Raw genomic sequence first — 16,550 nt, forward strand, 5'->3', positions numbered from 1 at the left:
ATCCCTGAAGGTGGGACATGGTTTAATGGGCATGGTGGTGTTTGTTGGTTGATGGTTGGACTTGATGATCTTACAGGTCTTTTCCAACCTTAGTGATTCTGTGATTCTGTGATTCAGTTAGCCAAATCATCACTGGTTTAATAGTTCTATCTCATGCTATTAAAATGAATAATACAATGTAACAGTTCGCAATGTCTAATTCTCTTCTATCAAAATTCAGAGAATATTTGACCCATTTGAGTTCTGGCTTTATGTATTCCTAAAGTAACCTCCTGTTAGTGCCATGTGAAGAGAGGTTGAATGAGACAGAATCTGACTCCATGAGCAAAATTAGCCAAGTCACATTGATAAGGTGTCCTTGATTATTTGCTGTTATCATGCTTATTATAATCATGCCTAGAATTGCAGTTACACAGATGGGTTTTACTTATGAAAAGTTGCTCTTTGGAAACAGCAAGATATTTTGGATGATGGTACACCTACCTGGTCACTGCAAAAGAAAGGACATATGCTCTGTATCTTTAGATAAACATGTCCAGTTGTAGTTTCAGAATTTTTCGTTAACATAACACTAGTAATAGTATACTATCTTAATCACTAAGTAATGATAAGTAGCATGGTTTTACCCCAGCTGATTTTGTAGCAGCATGTCCTTGACAGATAATATGAAAACCCCCATAAAGCATACTCATCTCATGGCTGAACAAATCCAGAATGATGTCTTAAATACAAAATTTGGTCTTTCTTCCCCCATCTCTTTAAAGTATTCTTTATATTAGCCCCACCCCCCCCACCCCCCCCCAAGAAAAGAGGAAACTTGGTTTCCATGGTATCACTCAGCATATGCAGGATCTATATTTTTGTCTATTACAAAAATGATACTTCAGGCTCAGTATGGTACTATTCGTGAGACATCATAGCCAGACTGGGGGGAAGAGATAGGAGAATCATACAAAACAGGGACATATGCATTTATCTGAAATTAAATACGGAGACACATTAACATTTGGGAAAGAAAGGAGACTGTGAGAAAAGGAGCTCAAACTTTTCTAAAAGAAAAAGATTTCTTCTGATGGAGAATTTCTTGATCTCACCTTCGGCATTTTATCTTGCTTCTGAAAAAATTCCTGCTCTCATTCACTATGACACTCCTGCCATCAAGTATGTCTGCACTTAAAACTAGAGGCTGGACTACAAAATTTACTAAGACTTAATGCTCCAAGCTATTTGATGTCCAGTTGCAAGATTATTTCTAGCAAAACAAAGTCCATTTTGATTATGTAAACAGTGTAATATCATTACATTTAAATTAGTAATAGGAATGATTTTGAAAGGTATTCTCGTATATTTTTCCATGCTGCATTTTTCAAGTCATGAAAGACTTTACGTAAAGACCAACAGATTCAAGTTTACTGGCCATAAAAAAATCCTTTAGGAATAACAGATCTTATTCAGGGAGTATTTGTTCCTTCAGGTAGATTTAGTGCTGAGACAGTGTGGTAGTTAAAGCATAAACAGAGGCTGTTGATAAAGTGGCAATGCATAACAATGTTGTAATGTATTATAAAGGAGCAATTGCCTGCAGTTCATCAGTATGGATATGGCAGTGAAGTTCTGCTTTACATATTCCAGGCACTAAGAATTTTGTAGCAGTGATTACAGGAGGTTCTTCTTCACCTATAAAAGGAAAAAAAGGTGAAGCTCATTAATTGAAAGATTGATTTTGTATTTGGTCAACATTTTAAAAACAATGCAAAGAAAACTTACAAACACCCTCTGGATCATAATGCTATACATTCATAAGGCTGAACTACCATGCTCAGTAACTCCTTATCTAAAGAATTAATACAAATTCTCCCCAAGCAGGGCTTCTTAGAGAAGTCCTTACTAGTAAATGGACCTAGTAAAGCGTTTGGTTGTTGGTAATTCCTCAAAATTAAACTGGTTTGAACTTCAGTTGATGATGCCCAATATGATGATCTCTTTAAGAACCTTTTCTTTGCAGATCAGTAGTCTGCACATGAAGTGCACTGGAAGATAGAAAGTATTACAAATTATGTGACTTACGATTTTAATTCAAAAGGTTAAACAAACTATCCTTTAAAGAAGAAAGCAAAGATCTACCTTGAGATGAAATTCACTTCTGTTCTGACCAAGTAACAGATAAAAAAAGAATAGGTAGCCAGACCAGAAATAGTACTGTGCATTCAAGAGTAATAATTTGGACATGCCCAACTCTTAGAACAAGAATAAAAGCTAAACAATTCTTTCTACTTCTCTCATCATTAGGCATATAAATATTAGGGCTATAAATAATTTTGTACGTCTGGGACAGTAAAAAGATTTAATGGGTTGCACTCGAATAGGCAGATGATGCTCAGTTCTAGATACTTTGTACCCTGTACCTAATCAGGACAGTGGTTTGGGTTAGGGGAGGTTTGAGTGGGAGTCTAACAAGGTCAGGGTGGTGCTTTTGGACAGGGACAGTGAATGGGAAAATGGCAGAAGTTATCGTGGTTTCCTAAGATGTTGGAACATCAGTGTTAAGATCCAACTCTACCAGCTAGTGCTATAATGTTTAACCTCTATAGCTGAAACATGTTAACAAGTAGGTATGTGACTTGAGAATTAATCACTGGAAAGACTGCCTCTTTCTTCCAGTGACTCCTTGGCAGCTGGGATACCCAGCTGAAAGCTCTGTGATTAAATCAGGAGGGGAATACTGGTAAAGTGTTCTTACAGAGAGGCCGTAAATTTTAAACCAACATCCTACTTTCATCCAACACTAGAACCTTTACAGATATAATCTGTAATTTTTCGCACAAACGCGAGCACAGGCTATGTTAGAAGATGGCAGGAAATTAAAGAATATAATATTAATGTTGAAACAATAGCAAGAGTATCTGCAGCTTATACAATTAAATCAGTAAATCTGTATTTTTTCCACCTGAAAAGTCTTCAGGTTTTAGTTACTTTGTCCTATAGACGCTATATCTGTAAATCAACATCTATATTCTCTCCCCCCAAGACAATTCTGGCATCAAACACTAGTTATGAATTATCGGCATAATAATAAAAAAATCCATTTAGTCAAAAGAAAAGTCTAACAAATTAGCTCACTGTCAACACTCATTCAAGAAAGCAGAACAGCATGCCACCATCAAAATGTAATATTCACCTGCTGTAGCTGCTTAAGGAGAATCTCAGCAAACAGCAGTTTTATCCTATGAATACAATTGCTGGAACATTCCACACCGATGTAGTTGTGATGCCAGTTCAATGTACTGTAAGGTCAGATCAGCTTTTTATATAGCGTGAGGCAATATTTACACCTTCTAACTGCAGGCGTCTAAGCTAGGTATCTATTTTGGAGAGTGTCTTCCAAGCATTTAAATTCCTCCACTGAAACACATTTGTTCATTCCCCGCAGCCCCATATTCGATGAGAAGCCTAATGTAATTCTGAAACTTGAGTTACCCACAGTACAGACTATATCCCTAAAGGTTCTAGTATGTGCTGGAGCAAAATAGGATGTCAGTTTTAGATTTATGGCCGTTCTGTAAGAATGCTTCACCATATCACCCTCTTGATTAAACCACACAGCTGTCAGCTGAGTATCCCAGCTGCCAAGGAGTCCCTGGAAGAAAGAAGCAGTCTCTCCAATAACAGGTCAATTAATGAGAAATGACTTATTAATAGAATTTCAGTGAAATCTTACTTACCTAAGGATCCCTCCCCCCAATAAGTTAAGGAAAAGATTAATTTCTCTGAAGTTACTGGAACCCATCTTTTTTACCATCTTTATACAATGCTTACCTTCCTCTACTGCCTTCTATAGGCTCCTCGCATATTATCTTAAGTATTTTGATTAGCAAAGTAGAAATATGCTCACAATAACAGAAGATCATTTTTAGAAGACTGCTCTATCTTACCTAAACCTGACGATGAAGAAACACTTCCTGCAACAGAAGATGTTTCAATTTGGTCTGCCAATAGTCCTTCCATTAAAGGTAAAGACAATTCAGATGAAGGAACAGATGTATCATAGATTCCAGAATCTCGAGGCATATCTTTAAGATTTGAAGCTTTAACAACATGTAACAATGGGTGAAGAACAGAGCTGCCACCACCTTGAATGTCCTGAGTTTCTATTTCTTCTCCAAGGTTTAAGTGCTGAATTATACAGTGAGAGTCTGAATTCCCAGCTGAAATAATATTTACATCTGTTTTCAGGTAAAAATCGCCATCCATCACCTGTTTATTCACTAAGTCATTTAAAACCAAGCCTGAATCAAATTTTTCCATGACAGGCTCCGAGTAATGTAAAGAAGGTGGAGGGAAGGGAATAAATTGTTTTTCAAACCAGTCTGGTTCCTGATCAATGAACTGATGCATATTGCAAATGGCAACATAGAGGGACCTCCCAGATTTGCTCCTGAAATAATTCCTTTTACTAATGTTAACAGGAAACACCTCTGAATCCTGTACACTAAGATCTCTGGAGTGTAAATGTGAATACAGCTGAGGGAGATTATCCATGAGTTTGTATTTTGTACTTAGATCCAGAATACCAGGGATGTCTCCTTCACAGGAGTAATCAAAGTAGACTGCGATGAACTTGCAGAGGTCATTCGAATTCTGCTTTGCTTGACGAAGCTTCTCTGCAACAGTCAACACAGCAAACAGAAAGAGTTCTCCTTTCCCTGCATCTTTGGTTACCCCTCTGTGTTTCCAGTTCTTTTTTTCAATGAAGTATTTCATTCCCTTGGAACACACAATGATGATAAACTGGGACTCGTTTATTTTTTTAATAAGCCACTCTTTCTGACCTTCTTTACAAATTTTTACATCTTCCCACAAATCTAGAGCGACCTGGAAAAGAAAAGAACATCCTGGTTGATATTCATTATTAGGTTATTAGATATATTTGGTAATAAAATTTAAATGAGTTATACTCAGTGAGTCAGCTTCTATTTATCCAACAACTGAGAATTAATGATGAGTTTAACTATAGCTTGTCCCTGATGCAAATACAAGCTGTTTTAAAAGAGAAATAAGTAATAATTAACATAGCATTGACAGCGGACAAAATGGAATCGGTGACACTAACGATGTCAGTAGTTCTTCACCAAAATAAGCAAGGCCTCACATTCATTCTAAACTTTGCTTGCGGGCTTAATATTTCACTGGGCTAAGGAAGTGGGTGAATTGCTAAGGTAAAAATGAAAAGCTTCCAGACTTTTTTTTAAAAAAAACAAGAATGCTAGTTACTACATGAACGCATTTTGCTGCTTATTTATTACAGAAAAACATACCTAATTATACATGTGTTACGTATAAATTTATGAAATGAACAAGTAACAGCGCAAAGCCAAGTAGTCGTATGTAAACTGGGTAGTTCCTTAAAAAATAAAACCACCGTGGATTTGGCACATAGCAATATTTCTTGGGGAAAAAATGAACATAGACTCATAGAATCATTTAGGTTGAAAAAGACCTTTAAGATCATCAAGTCCAACCGTCGCTTGTGGCTGGACCAAGTAAATTACTATTTACTTATCTGATCAAATTAGATATCATCAATCCACAATGAACAATGTATTGTGCCTGCCTCAAACAATTTAACTGTTGTATATTTGGGTCCTTAACGTGCTGAATGTAATGGAAATCCATATTCATTTATCGTCTTTTGCATATTAATGAAGTCTGACGCCAAGAATTTTCGTATCTAGATACAAACATAATTAGGGCCTATAACATCGAGTCCTTTCACTTAGGATGCAAAACAGCAGCAGCTTATCTCTGGTAAGAAAGCTCTGAAAATTTTATCATAAGTGTTGTTTTATTTTGTACTTCGTCAAATTTTCTAAGCATACTACATGGTCTGAAATGCCTGTATACACCAAGATGAAGGACACAATGCTTTATCTCATGCAAGAAAGAATGAGCAGTAGAAGAGCAGAAAAAAACAGATGCAAAAAACTTGCATAATAGACACACATCAAAACCATTTATGAAGTCTTCTCTCAAGCTTTTTTCCAGAGTACAAAGTATTTTTGCTCTGCTGTATCACCCACAACAGAGTGGAAAACTTTGCCATGTCAGAAGACAGAGTGTAGGTGGGTACCTAGAACACAAGGACTTGTGAAAACTGTCATCGCACAGACAGCTACAGGAAGAAAGTGATCGTGCCTGAAGTGGTCAGGCAGATGGACTAGATGATTGCTGTAGGTCCCTTCCAACTGAACTATTCTATTCTACGCACGGGGAAGAGAAGTCACTTTACAGCTGCTTGGGAGATACTCTGATAAAGGTACAATGCAGGTAGTTTTTCTTTTGTGTCTGTTTTTGCTTCTGTTTTTCAAAAAACTGTCTTATCTCCTATCTGTGAGAAAGGATTTTTAGTATGGTCAAGTTATTATTTTAAACGGCTGTTAAAAGCCACTAGTTTTGTCTTTTGTGAGAAAATACGCCAATTTCATATGAAGAACACTTGCGCAATTGTTCTGTTATGCATTGAGCATCACTTTTTATATTAAACGCCACAGCTTTAATAACAACACATATTATTTTTCTATGTAGATGCTATCAATATTTTGTTATACAAATCTTAAATGATGCCTGATACCGTATGTTCCATGGTACATAGTTATAGCGGTAACAGCTCACCTTAACACTATTCCAAATAGGTATGGTGTAGCAGGGCTAAAGTACATTTCTAAGAAGGGTATTCAGGCAAGGTACTTATAGAACACCTTACCTCAACCATTTTAAACATATGAATAAATTGTAAACATCCCCAAACGCGTGAGGCATTGATTATGTTACTGTATTTGGGCACTAGAGGTCAGACTTGCTGTATAGTTGAAAAAACAGTTCCAGTTCACACACTTAAAATCACAGTGGTAGGACTAAAATGCAGCAAAAATAGACTTACAATAGTCTTGCTTTTTTACAGTTGAAAAGTGAAAGACTGGCCACATATTGATTATATTTTAGAAAGCAGTCTGAGACTCTAAGCCTAGTCATTCAAAGTAACAATTTGAATGTCTTTCTCATAGCTTTAAATCAAAAACAAGAAAAAGACATGCTGATTTTACAGCATTAATGGAACAGAAGGGAAGCAAAAAAGAAACCTGAATAAAGTAATCAATAAAAATTAATACATAATTTCAACAATTAATCCTAATTACACAGATTTTGCTCTATGAGTAGGAGTTTTGATAGACTCACCTACTTTAGAATTACAATATAAAACATATTTTAGGAATACTGAAGTATATCAGGTAGACACCAATACTTCTTTGTGGCTGCTAACTATAAAGATGCAAGACCTACTAAACAGGAAAAGCAGTTAATACGAAACAAGCTAAACACAGCTGAATGAAAGTCCTGGAACCAATGCGGTACACATTTTCCACTATTCTGGGGGTTTTTTGGTTGTTTTTTTTGTGGTGGTGATTTTGTTGTTTTGTTTTGGGTGGTTGGTTTTTTAACACACAGGCCATGATCTGTTCCTTTCCCTAAGCAAAGAAAAATGTATATAGCCAATATTCAGAAAAATAATGAAAGTTATCTCTGTGGAAAGGACAGACTGGATTACCTCATCTTCAAGCACACATTATTATGAGTTTTGAGGGTGCTGTTTCAATTAAGAAAACTCTGTTTACAGAAGAAATGTTGAGTTTACCTCACAGCCACAAAAGTCCTGTAGAAAATAAGCGAAGCACTGGATGACATTAATGTGTTTCTGGCAATCTTTACTGGAATAGCAGATGAACACTTTTGGCCGGGGACGAAGTCTTTCCACGTGGAGACCTGCAGCATATGCTGAAGATTCTGAGCTCTCCTCATCTAGATGGGAATAGATATTTTCTAAATTGGAAGAGAGAAAGAGAGTTCACACTATAAAGCTTGGTTTTGTTTTGTTTTTTTTTAAACTTTCATAGGCTCATTACTAATGCACACAGTAACGACTTTTTTCAAAAGATACTTCTTTCCTTTCCAGCCTGAAAAAGAAAAGATGCACACGCTCTACTTATCCAGCTTATGAGTTGCTACATATGTGGAACACACTTTGAAAGTGAAATGTGCTGTTATTACTGAAAAACTCAGAAAACTTAAGAAAGGTTTATTTTATAAATAGAATGAGGTCGTTTGCCCTCTATCCAGCTTCAACAGTCTTCACCACTCTGATCAAATATTACAAGCCTTAAAGATGTATCACTGTCAAGAGTTTCCTGTATAACGAAGTCTCTTGGTTTAAAAATGCCACAACACAAGACAGGTAAGAATATTAAACTCCAGGAACACAGATGCCTTCAGAATATCATACAGTATCTCTCTGGTATATACACACACACATCCCTTTGGACATTAATTTGACATTAATTTGAATTAAGATATGATTAATTTAAATCAAAATAGCTATTAGTGTTTCTTTTCTTGTATAGATGCTTTTATGCAGGAACATAAAAGCCTGGTCTTATGCCAGACTAATTCAATGTAGTTCTACCATCGATTAAGCTAATTTGGAATAAAGCACGAGTATTTCAAAATACAAATATCCATCTAGGGATTTAATTTAGAACAATTCATCAGGAATAACTATTCTGGAACAACTCCCTCTGTAGACATATCCTTAGTGAATTGTCTGGATTTTTGTTGGAACTGTGCTAGCTGTGAGCAAAGGGATAGCTACAGAAAACCAGAAGGTAAAAGGATTTAACCCAGATGGCATATAACACTTGCAGTATACCTCAGTGCCAAAATTCAGATGGATAACACAAACATGTGAGGTTTGGGGAAGTAATCTCTTTTTCCATATTCATGAAACCGTGTGATTCCCTAGATTCTACAAAAAAATGCCAATTGATTTTTAACATCCCAGTGTAACAAGTGTGGCTTGCCAGCTCCTGGACTCAGCTGAGAGAGAAGTCAGCAAAGAGGGATAGAATCTAATTTAGAGAAACATCTGCAACTACGTCTTAGAAAGAGTAAATTTAGGAAGATGTCTTAGGATGAAGTGTAAAGGCAACTTCCAGGAAAATGAGCAGATCTGGAATAATAGATACAGTTGGTATTCCAGACAGTGCTGAAAATTTTATTGGTATCACATGGCTGTTCTTTCCTTCTGGTTTAAAATAAATATGAATTAGACATTTCTGAATGAAATAAGAGAATGTTTAAAATATGTTAATTTACAGATCTGTTTGTACTCTACATGGTCATGTAGTACTTTCACAAATAAGAAGAAACCCAAAACTAAAAATATTCCCAAACAGCAATGTTGTTCTCTCCTTTCTACAGTGAAGTCTTGATTTGTGATACAATACTTTCTATGGCAACAAATTACCATCAAGCACTGACTAAGAATTTGCTACAAGTTTCAACACACAAAAAAGCTGTGGGGAGGAAGGAGTGAGAAGTAGAAAAGAAAGCAATTCAGACAGAGGTATTTCTGGTATGAACCTACCAGTTAAGACTTTTTTGGTTGCAAAAGTGCACCTTTAAATGGAACTCTGTATTGAATAAACCCTCTTACCTTGCTGTTTCTTGCGGCACATCACTGTGAAAAGCGTTGCAAATGCTGAAATGACAACTAAAGGGACTGTAATGGCAATAGCTCTTATCGGTCCAGCCCATGGAGAATGTACTTCAAAAAATAAAGCAGAATTAGCCATATGCAAATAAGCTATATTATAATTATCTAATCAAATCTTCACACTGGGAATGTAAAACTGCTGCAGTACACTATTATCAGGTAATTCTCAAATACACAGTAGAATCAAACATCATGTTCTGCTCCATTTTAAATAGGTTTTATGCTGATTGCCCCCATCAACACAGCATTAGAGTGACTAACGTAAGTAACAAGTGCTGCACACCAACTCCTACCTCCCCCCATGAGAAGAACTTTACATGAAGTATAGTTTTGATAAGATAAGCAATAGTCATTTGGACCTGACAGATTTTTGTTCCAGGGTGCTGAACTAGCCACTTAGAAAGAACTGTCTTCCTGCAGAGATTACCTGTAGCAATGTGCATTAGGATTCAGTCCCTTTTGCCCGTTGCCTTCATCTGCAGCTATGTTTTGTGTCTGCAGTTACATTCTGAAATCCCTATTTAGCTTCTCAATAACTGGTGTGATACGTAGACCTGCTAAGCATTCACCTGACAGGTTTTCCAGACTGCTTGATTTGATTTCAGGGCTGAAGTACACAGGCAGGTAATGTGTTTAGGCTGCTCTCAGGTTCATGACGTTAATTCCACACTACTGCATGGATCAGTTGTATGCAATTAAGATACAGGCTATGATTCTTCATATCCATATATATAACAAAAGTTACTTTCCCACAAAGATTTCCAATTATATATTGATCTAAAATGTACTAAATATAAATGTACAGAGATGCAAATGTGTATGTACAAGTGTGCATGTCTACTCTTTTTTCATTAGGTCAAAAAATCACAGCACAATTGCCTCAGTAGTCTTGATTATGGCAAACAGACACACGTCAAATCAACATTTATTTCCAACATAATTAAAACTGAATCTAAGTTAATAAGGTAAATACTGTATATTGTTTAAAAACCAAAATTCATACCTGGTTTTAGCGCATAGTGCATTGTTTTCCTTGTTGTATTAGTGTCATCAACCAGCTTTGAAAAGTAAAAGTTGAATTTTATTTTGTGGAAATCTAATTTTATTTATTTTCTGCAATATGTAAACAACTATAACAGCTTTCATGACCAAATGTGAAGAAACTTACTATTCAAGAAGTTAAAATTAAAGAGCATCACAAACTAGTAATTAGTGAAATATTTGTCTTTGTTGGTACATAGTTTAATATTGTAATATTAACTTCCAGAGTTCACATACTGTCATCATGAAGAGAAATAGACAGCTTTTAAGTATAGTAAGAATTGACCAAACTATAGAATTCCAATTAAAAAAAAAAAAAAAAAAAAAAAATCAAAGTCCAAGAACTATGCAGGCCCACAACTTTACTTGAAGGCACAGATGAAACTCCTATGCACTCACGGAAGCAAAGCTACGGAAAGGTCAAGAACAATCTGTCTAAAAAACTTCACTTGCTCAAGGTACTTCAGTAGGGATGCCTGAAATCCAGTTTATCAGAGTGCAACTTGAAGTATTTTAATTTCAGTACATTTCTGTATTAACACACCCATTTAGCTGTTGTACAAATGACTATTTATAAATATTACCTCAATTATATAATCCCCTGGAGATACATTCTGAAGAATACAACTTGTAGTATCTGTGTTTTGCTCCTACATCGAAGAAAGAGAATACTTTGCAAGCCATTCACATACTTTTAAAACCTAATATAAATACATTTGCATTGATTTAGAAATACACAGTACTCTCCTATATTAAGACACCTTAAACCAGCAAAACTAAGTCTCTCCATTCAAATATGCAAGGACTACAATCCTCTGCCTGCAGAACTAAAATATGATTAATGATCAAAAAAAATCTTAAAAGTTTGTTCTACTACATAAACTCTACATTATGCCCTGAAGCTCCCCAGCTTTCAGGGACTTAGGATGAAAGATTGACCAGTGAGAACAAACTGGACATTGAATACTAACCAAAGTTAAGGAAAACAGAGCAAATTGCAGCTCCCATAAGACGACTTAGGCACACAGCTATACAAAATCACAGAGAGCCTAATTCCATGCACAAACTAAAATGAGAGCTATCTTGTGATACCATCTCCAATGGGTAATCTATAAAGTGGTCAAATTTCGTGCAAAGGTGAAATAAAAAAGTAGGAAATAATATGTATAACAAACATAATATAACGGCAGTTTGAAGTACTAACTAGTTGTAGGGTCTTCAAGAGAGAGAACAGTCTCTTCCCATTTGCTTATACTATCCAGCTCCAACTGAGCCCTCAAACCCAGTTTTGATTATGAGTGCTATCACAATACAATTATTATTTAGATAGATAGTACCAACTAGTTTAAAAACTTTAAACGTAAACGTATTCTATACTATACTAAGTTTTTAAAGTTTCTGTAAAACCTTAGAACGTTTAATTTTAATAGGTTTTGTGCTTTTAAGAGTTGTAAAACTCAGCGACGTACCTGTTTGCAGGTCTTTTGCTTAAATGGCCCTTCATGCTTAAGTTTGTAGTGAAGAAAGTAATATCTAAACCCAAAGTTGTGAGGTGCATGATCAAAGGACACTTGCATGTTAAAACCCTGCTGGGTAACATTCAAATTCCTTGGCTTCCAGTCTGTCAGAGGAGATATTAATGAATTGGAAAAAAGTGACTCTAAGTACAGTAACTTTTTGTAAGATGAATATACAGAAAGTATTACATTTTACTTACAAGGTTTGCAGACAAGGTTTTCTGGCTGTAGCAATAATTCACATGCTAGAAATACACATAAAAATTATTAATGATACAGAATCAAAATGCTATGCTATTTAAATAGAAAAAGAACAAGGGCAAAAGAAGGGCGTTCATCATTTTGAAGACAGTACCCGCATTTCTTCCCCAGTCTCTAATATGCCTGGAATATTTTGCAAACTTAGCTTCTTTGTTATAATTTCAAATCCCTTCTCATCTTTATATGAGAAACACAGGTACATCAATTTGAAAACAGCATTCCTTAGTGAGGCAAAAGGGATAGCACCAGGCACAGCACAGCAGGAAAGGAAGTTGAAACTAGCCTTAAATACACTTATTCAGAGTAAGTAAGTATACTGAGCACTATTACAAAGACAAATGCTACTGCAGTCTGCATCAACAGAAAAACTTGAAAATATTTTAAGTTTTATAGGGCAAAAAAACCTAAGCAGGGCAAATATCAACATTTCATTCCAAAGGGTATTTGCAGCTTCTCATCATACTATTTAAGCACTGAGGAGAGCTTATTCAAGTTTCTTCACTTTAACTCCAATGAGAATGGCTAAGTAATTTTGAGAAATTCAACTTGATTTGTTGCTATCTAATTCTCTATGTACTCATCTACATCTATCTCTAGATATGTGTTTTCGAAACTGCGATCTCAAAACCAAAACCAACCTGAGCTTCTTCACAATGTCCAGAGAGGAGAAGGAACAAACCATCTTCATGAGTCAAATGTTCCTGAACCATGAGAGTAATCCTGCTGTAGGCAAACCTGAGAATCTCAGGCCTATCTGAGACTTTTCTTCTGGTTGTTGCCTAACACATATTATCATACACCACAGATTTATCTGTGGCATCCAATTCTTTCCACTTAACACCCAGATCTTCATTCAAAGACTACGTCAGTAACTATCTTAACCCAGACTCATCTAACATCATCATCTACTACACTCCTTTGTTGGGAAAACTAAAAAGCTGGGGGGTGACAGGCACCCATTGGTGAAGAGATGATATGCAATACTATATTGTACGTAATACTTACGTCTAGTTCGGAAGAAAAATGGGTGGTAATTACTTTCATTTTTAATGGAAGGAAAAGGAACAATCTTTACAAAGTAATCCGTTTCAAACTTCAGATTTACAAAGGGCTGGGATTCCATTCCCTACAAAAAGACAAGATTGCAACATATTTTGAAATCAACTATTATAACTGAAAGTATCTTTCAAAACAAGCCCATGGTTTTGCAAACATAAGCGGAAATTAATACATTAAGAATCCTTTATCTACCCCTCCATTACACATTGACATGAGGAATCTCAATACAGAGTTGGATGTGGACTATTACAGATGTCACCCAAATGACAGTTTCCAGCTTCAGGAAAGCTTCTACAGAAGGAGACTAGATCTGTCTCTAGAGCAACAATCAGCATTAGTTGAAAGAATAATACTTTTAGGAAGCAACCTGCATCCTAGTAAACAGCACATGGTAGAGATATATTTAGATAGGGATATATTTAGATTTATATGCAGCATATAAACATTTTCAAGACTGCTTAACACAATCAAGCAACAATGAAACTTTTCTTGAAACAAAGCACTTACTGTTCGTTTAAAACTGGGGCTGAGCTGCTTTGGATCTTTTAAAACCATCTGCTGGCATTGTCTTCCTTCTGATTTTAACTCCTCAAGTATTACTCGAAATCCTTTCAGGTATTCAATCCCTGCAAACAGCAGGGTATTTAAATAGAAGACTAATATTTCAAAATGCATAATGTGGTATTTTATGTAATTTGAATATATTTAATTTGTCTTTAAAAATAAAACTTACCATTCATACGAAGTATGCTTGTGTTTTGATACCTGCTGTTGTATGTCAGTTCTCCCCGCATTTTCTATCTTGCCTATTCACAATTCAGTCTTTGGCAAAGGCTGCAATTACTACATACTTGTGTAATGCTTAGAGCAAAGGGGCCCACATCGCAGCTGGGGCTTCCAAATTATCACTGCAATATAAGTTATCATTACCCTCATCACCCTCAGGAATACTTTATAGTAACTTCACATTTCCATTATTAGTAATGAAATATAACATTTTGCTAGCAAACTATACAAATAGTCATTTATAACACCTTCCTACCATTTCTGAGACTACCAGATTCAAGTGATAGCAGTTGTTACAACTCCTTTAGTTCTAGTATAGTATGGGATAACAGAAAACTTGACTTAAATGGAATGGAATTTATTCGAGAGCATGAATACTTCCAATTATTTATAACTGATGCCAGAACTACACCCATTTGTTTTCAAGTTACTCTAACACAACTAACTCTCAGCACAGTGTCTTTGTATTTCTTTGCAATGTTCTCATCACAGAATTACTTCATTACATGACTAAACTGAGTCATAGTGATGCAAATGTCACAGGACAATGCCAGAGTGCTACCCTGTGATAGTTTTGTGGCTCAGGTATCAAAGTCACTGCATAGTTCTTCAAGACTAACTACCACTACTCCATCTAATTACACCTTTTCAACAGCATTATATATGGCAGAATACATATTTATCAAAGACACAGCCACAGCCTTTATAAGCTAAATGCTACATAAATCAAAATGGATTGAGTTTATGCTATGCTTGTCAAATTTTTAAAAAAATCTCAAATGTATGGTTTTCCATGGACCTCCTCTGTTTCACTAGTTTTCATGGGTTTGTGGGGTTTTTTTGTTAAGTTTTATAATTTTGTATAAGATAAAGACCATGAGTTGCCCAATGTGTTTTTAATATTCCATGGAACAAAAGCACTATTTTTGCTTACATGAAGACCATGAAAGAGAAAGTGTCCAGTCTCCACGTTACCCGAGATGTTTTAACAGCAGTTCTGTCCTCACGCTTTCCAAAGGATTAACCTCTGATCATTACAAGAAAGAACACCAAAAGCTTTGCTTCTCATAGAGATTTGATTCATCCAGTCTGCACCTGAAGATTACCAAATGCTTTCAACTGCACAGTTTTGCAGAATTAAGTGTAATTTTCACATACTCTTTAAATGCCAGAAATTAATCACTTTTATAAAAAAAAATTATGAAAACATGATTTAATACTGGGAGGCCACCAAAAAATGACAATTATTCTTATCTAAAATGTTTGATTTAATAAATGCAGGTCTGGGCTAAAAAATTACATTAAGTTTAATAAATACACATTTGCATTATTAGCCATATCTCATCATTTAGGATGCAATCCTACCACATAAATGGGCATTTCCAGCTCTTACTAAATCATAAGAAAAAACTGATTTAAAAGCTTTTTGGGGGAGTATGAACCATGAAATATCAAGTTGAGACTGTGCCATATGAGAAAAAGAACATAAAAAACCAATTTTCTGTTTTACTTTTGAAAACTGTATTGTGCTTAACTGTAACTATAATTATTTCATTGATATGGAAACCCACTTTTGCAGTTAAAGTTCTTTAATGAAGTATTTAAAACGTTCAAGAAGGAAACTCCACCTTTTTCATTTGCTAAACACTGGTGACTAAAAAAATCAGTTTATATCAAGTTACTCTATTTAGCTCCTTAATTAGTGTGAAGAAAAATAAATGATGAGCAGGTGTTGGTACAGAGAGAGTGCACTATAGTGCAGTGGTCTCCACATTTTGTTGATCATGCACACCTATCAAGAAAAAAATTTTGAGCCACCCCCAGTATATTTATAAAACATACGTATGCACTACTGTGCTAATATATTATGTGCATTATAAAGTATACACAAAAACAAATTTAAAAAGCATGAGAAAGAGTAAAAACTATTTTTAAAATAATTTTTATTTTTTGTTCCCACTTAGAAATATTAATAATAATATTTTTGAGTGAGAGCTATGTGACTGAATATGCTTCGTTGATTTTTACATCTTAGTTTAACACTTTGTGATATGGCAATTCAAAGGTCTAGTTCTAAGTTCAGTTTCTTTCATTACTTGGTTTTAATGGCTGTCATAGATGAAAAAATAACCTCACAAAGATACATGGATCCAAATGGAAGAAGTGCATCATTGGCTGCATTTACTAAATCCTGACACTCATTTGTCACTTCCATCCTCTACTTACGCAAAGGTTTTTCTTGAAATTTTGCTGTAAATTTCTATCTTCCCTGATGTCAGTTG

At 35.3% G+C, this 16,550-nt stretch overlaps 1 protein-coding gene across 1 annotated transcript; it reads right to left on the reverse strand.

The window, feature by feature from the left end:
* Window positions 1–1,561: 1,561 nt before the first annotated feature.
* On the reverse strand, window positions 1,562–13,549 carry IL17RD (interleukin 17 receptor D). Its single transcript, XM_009809212.2, has 9 exons — window positions 13,429–13,549; window positions 12,363–12,407; window positions 12,115–12,266; window positions 11,230–11,295; window positions 10,608–10,662; window positions 9,545–9,655; window positions 7,691–7,875; window positions 3,933–4,872; window positions 1,562–1,677 (listed from the first exon to the last, which is right to left on the reverse strand). Exons 1-9 carry the CDS (start codon window positions 13,544–13,546, stop codon window positions 1,562–1,564), a joined length of 1,788 nt encoding a protein of 595 aa, XP_009807514.2. The 5' UTR covers window positions 13,547–13,549.
* Between the last annotated feature and the right edge of the window lie 3,001 nt (window positions 13,550–16,550).

This window comes from Gavia stellata, chromosome 12 (genome assembly GCF_030936135.1).
Source record: "Gavia stellata isolate bGavSte3 chromosome 12, bGavSte3.hap2, whole genome shotgun sequence".
Taxonomy (NCBI): domain Eukaryota; kingdom Metazoa; phylum Chordata; class Aves; order Gaviiformes; family Gaviidae; genus Gavia; species Gavia stellata.

Excerpts from the sequence above, each read along its gene's own strand:
- IL17RD (XM_009809212.2), bottom strand. The coding sequence starts at position 13,546 with ATGGAATCCCAGCCCTTTGTAAATCTGAAGTTTGAAACGGATTACTTT. Across the intron at positions 12,267-12,362 it reads AAACCTTGTCTGCAAACCTT|ACTGGAAGCCAAGGAATTTG; the intron begins GTAAGTAAAATG and ends CTCCTCTGACAG. Across the intron at positions 9,656-10,607 it reads GCACTATGCGCTAAAACCAG|TACATTCTCCATGGGCTGGA; the intron begins GTATGAATTTTG and ends TATTTTTTGAAG.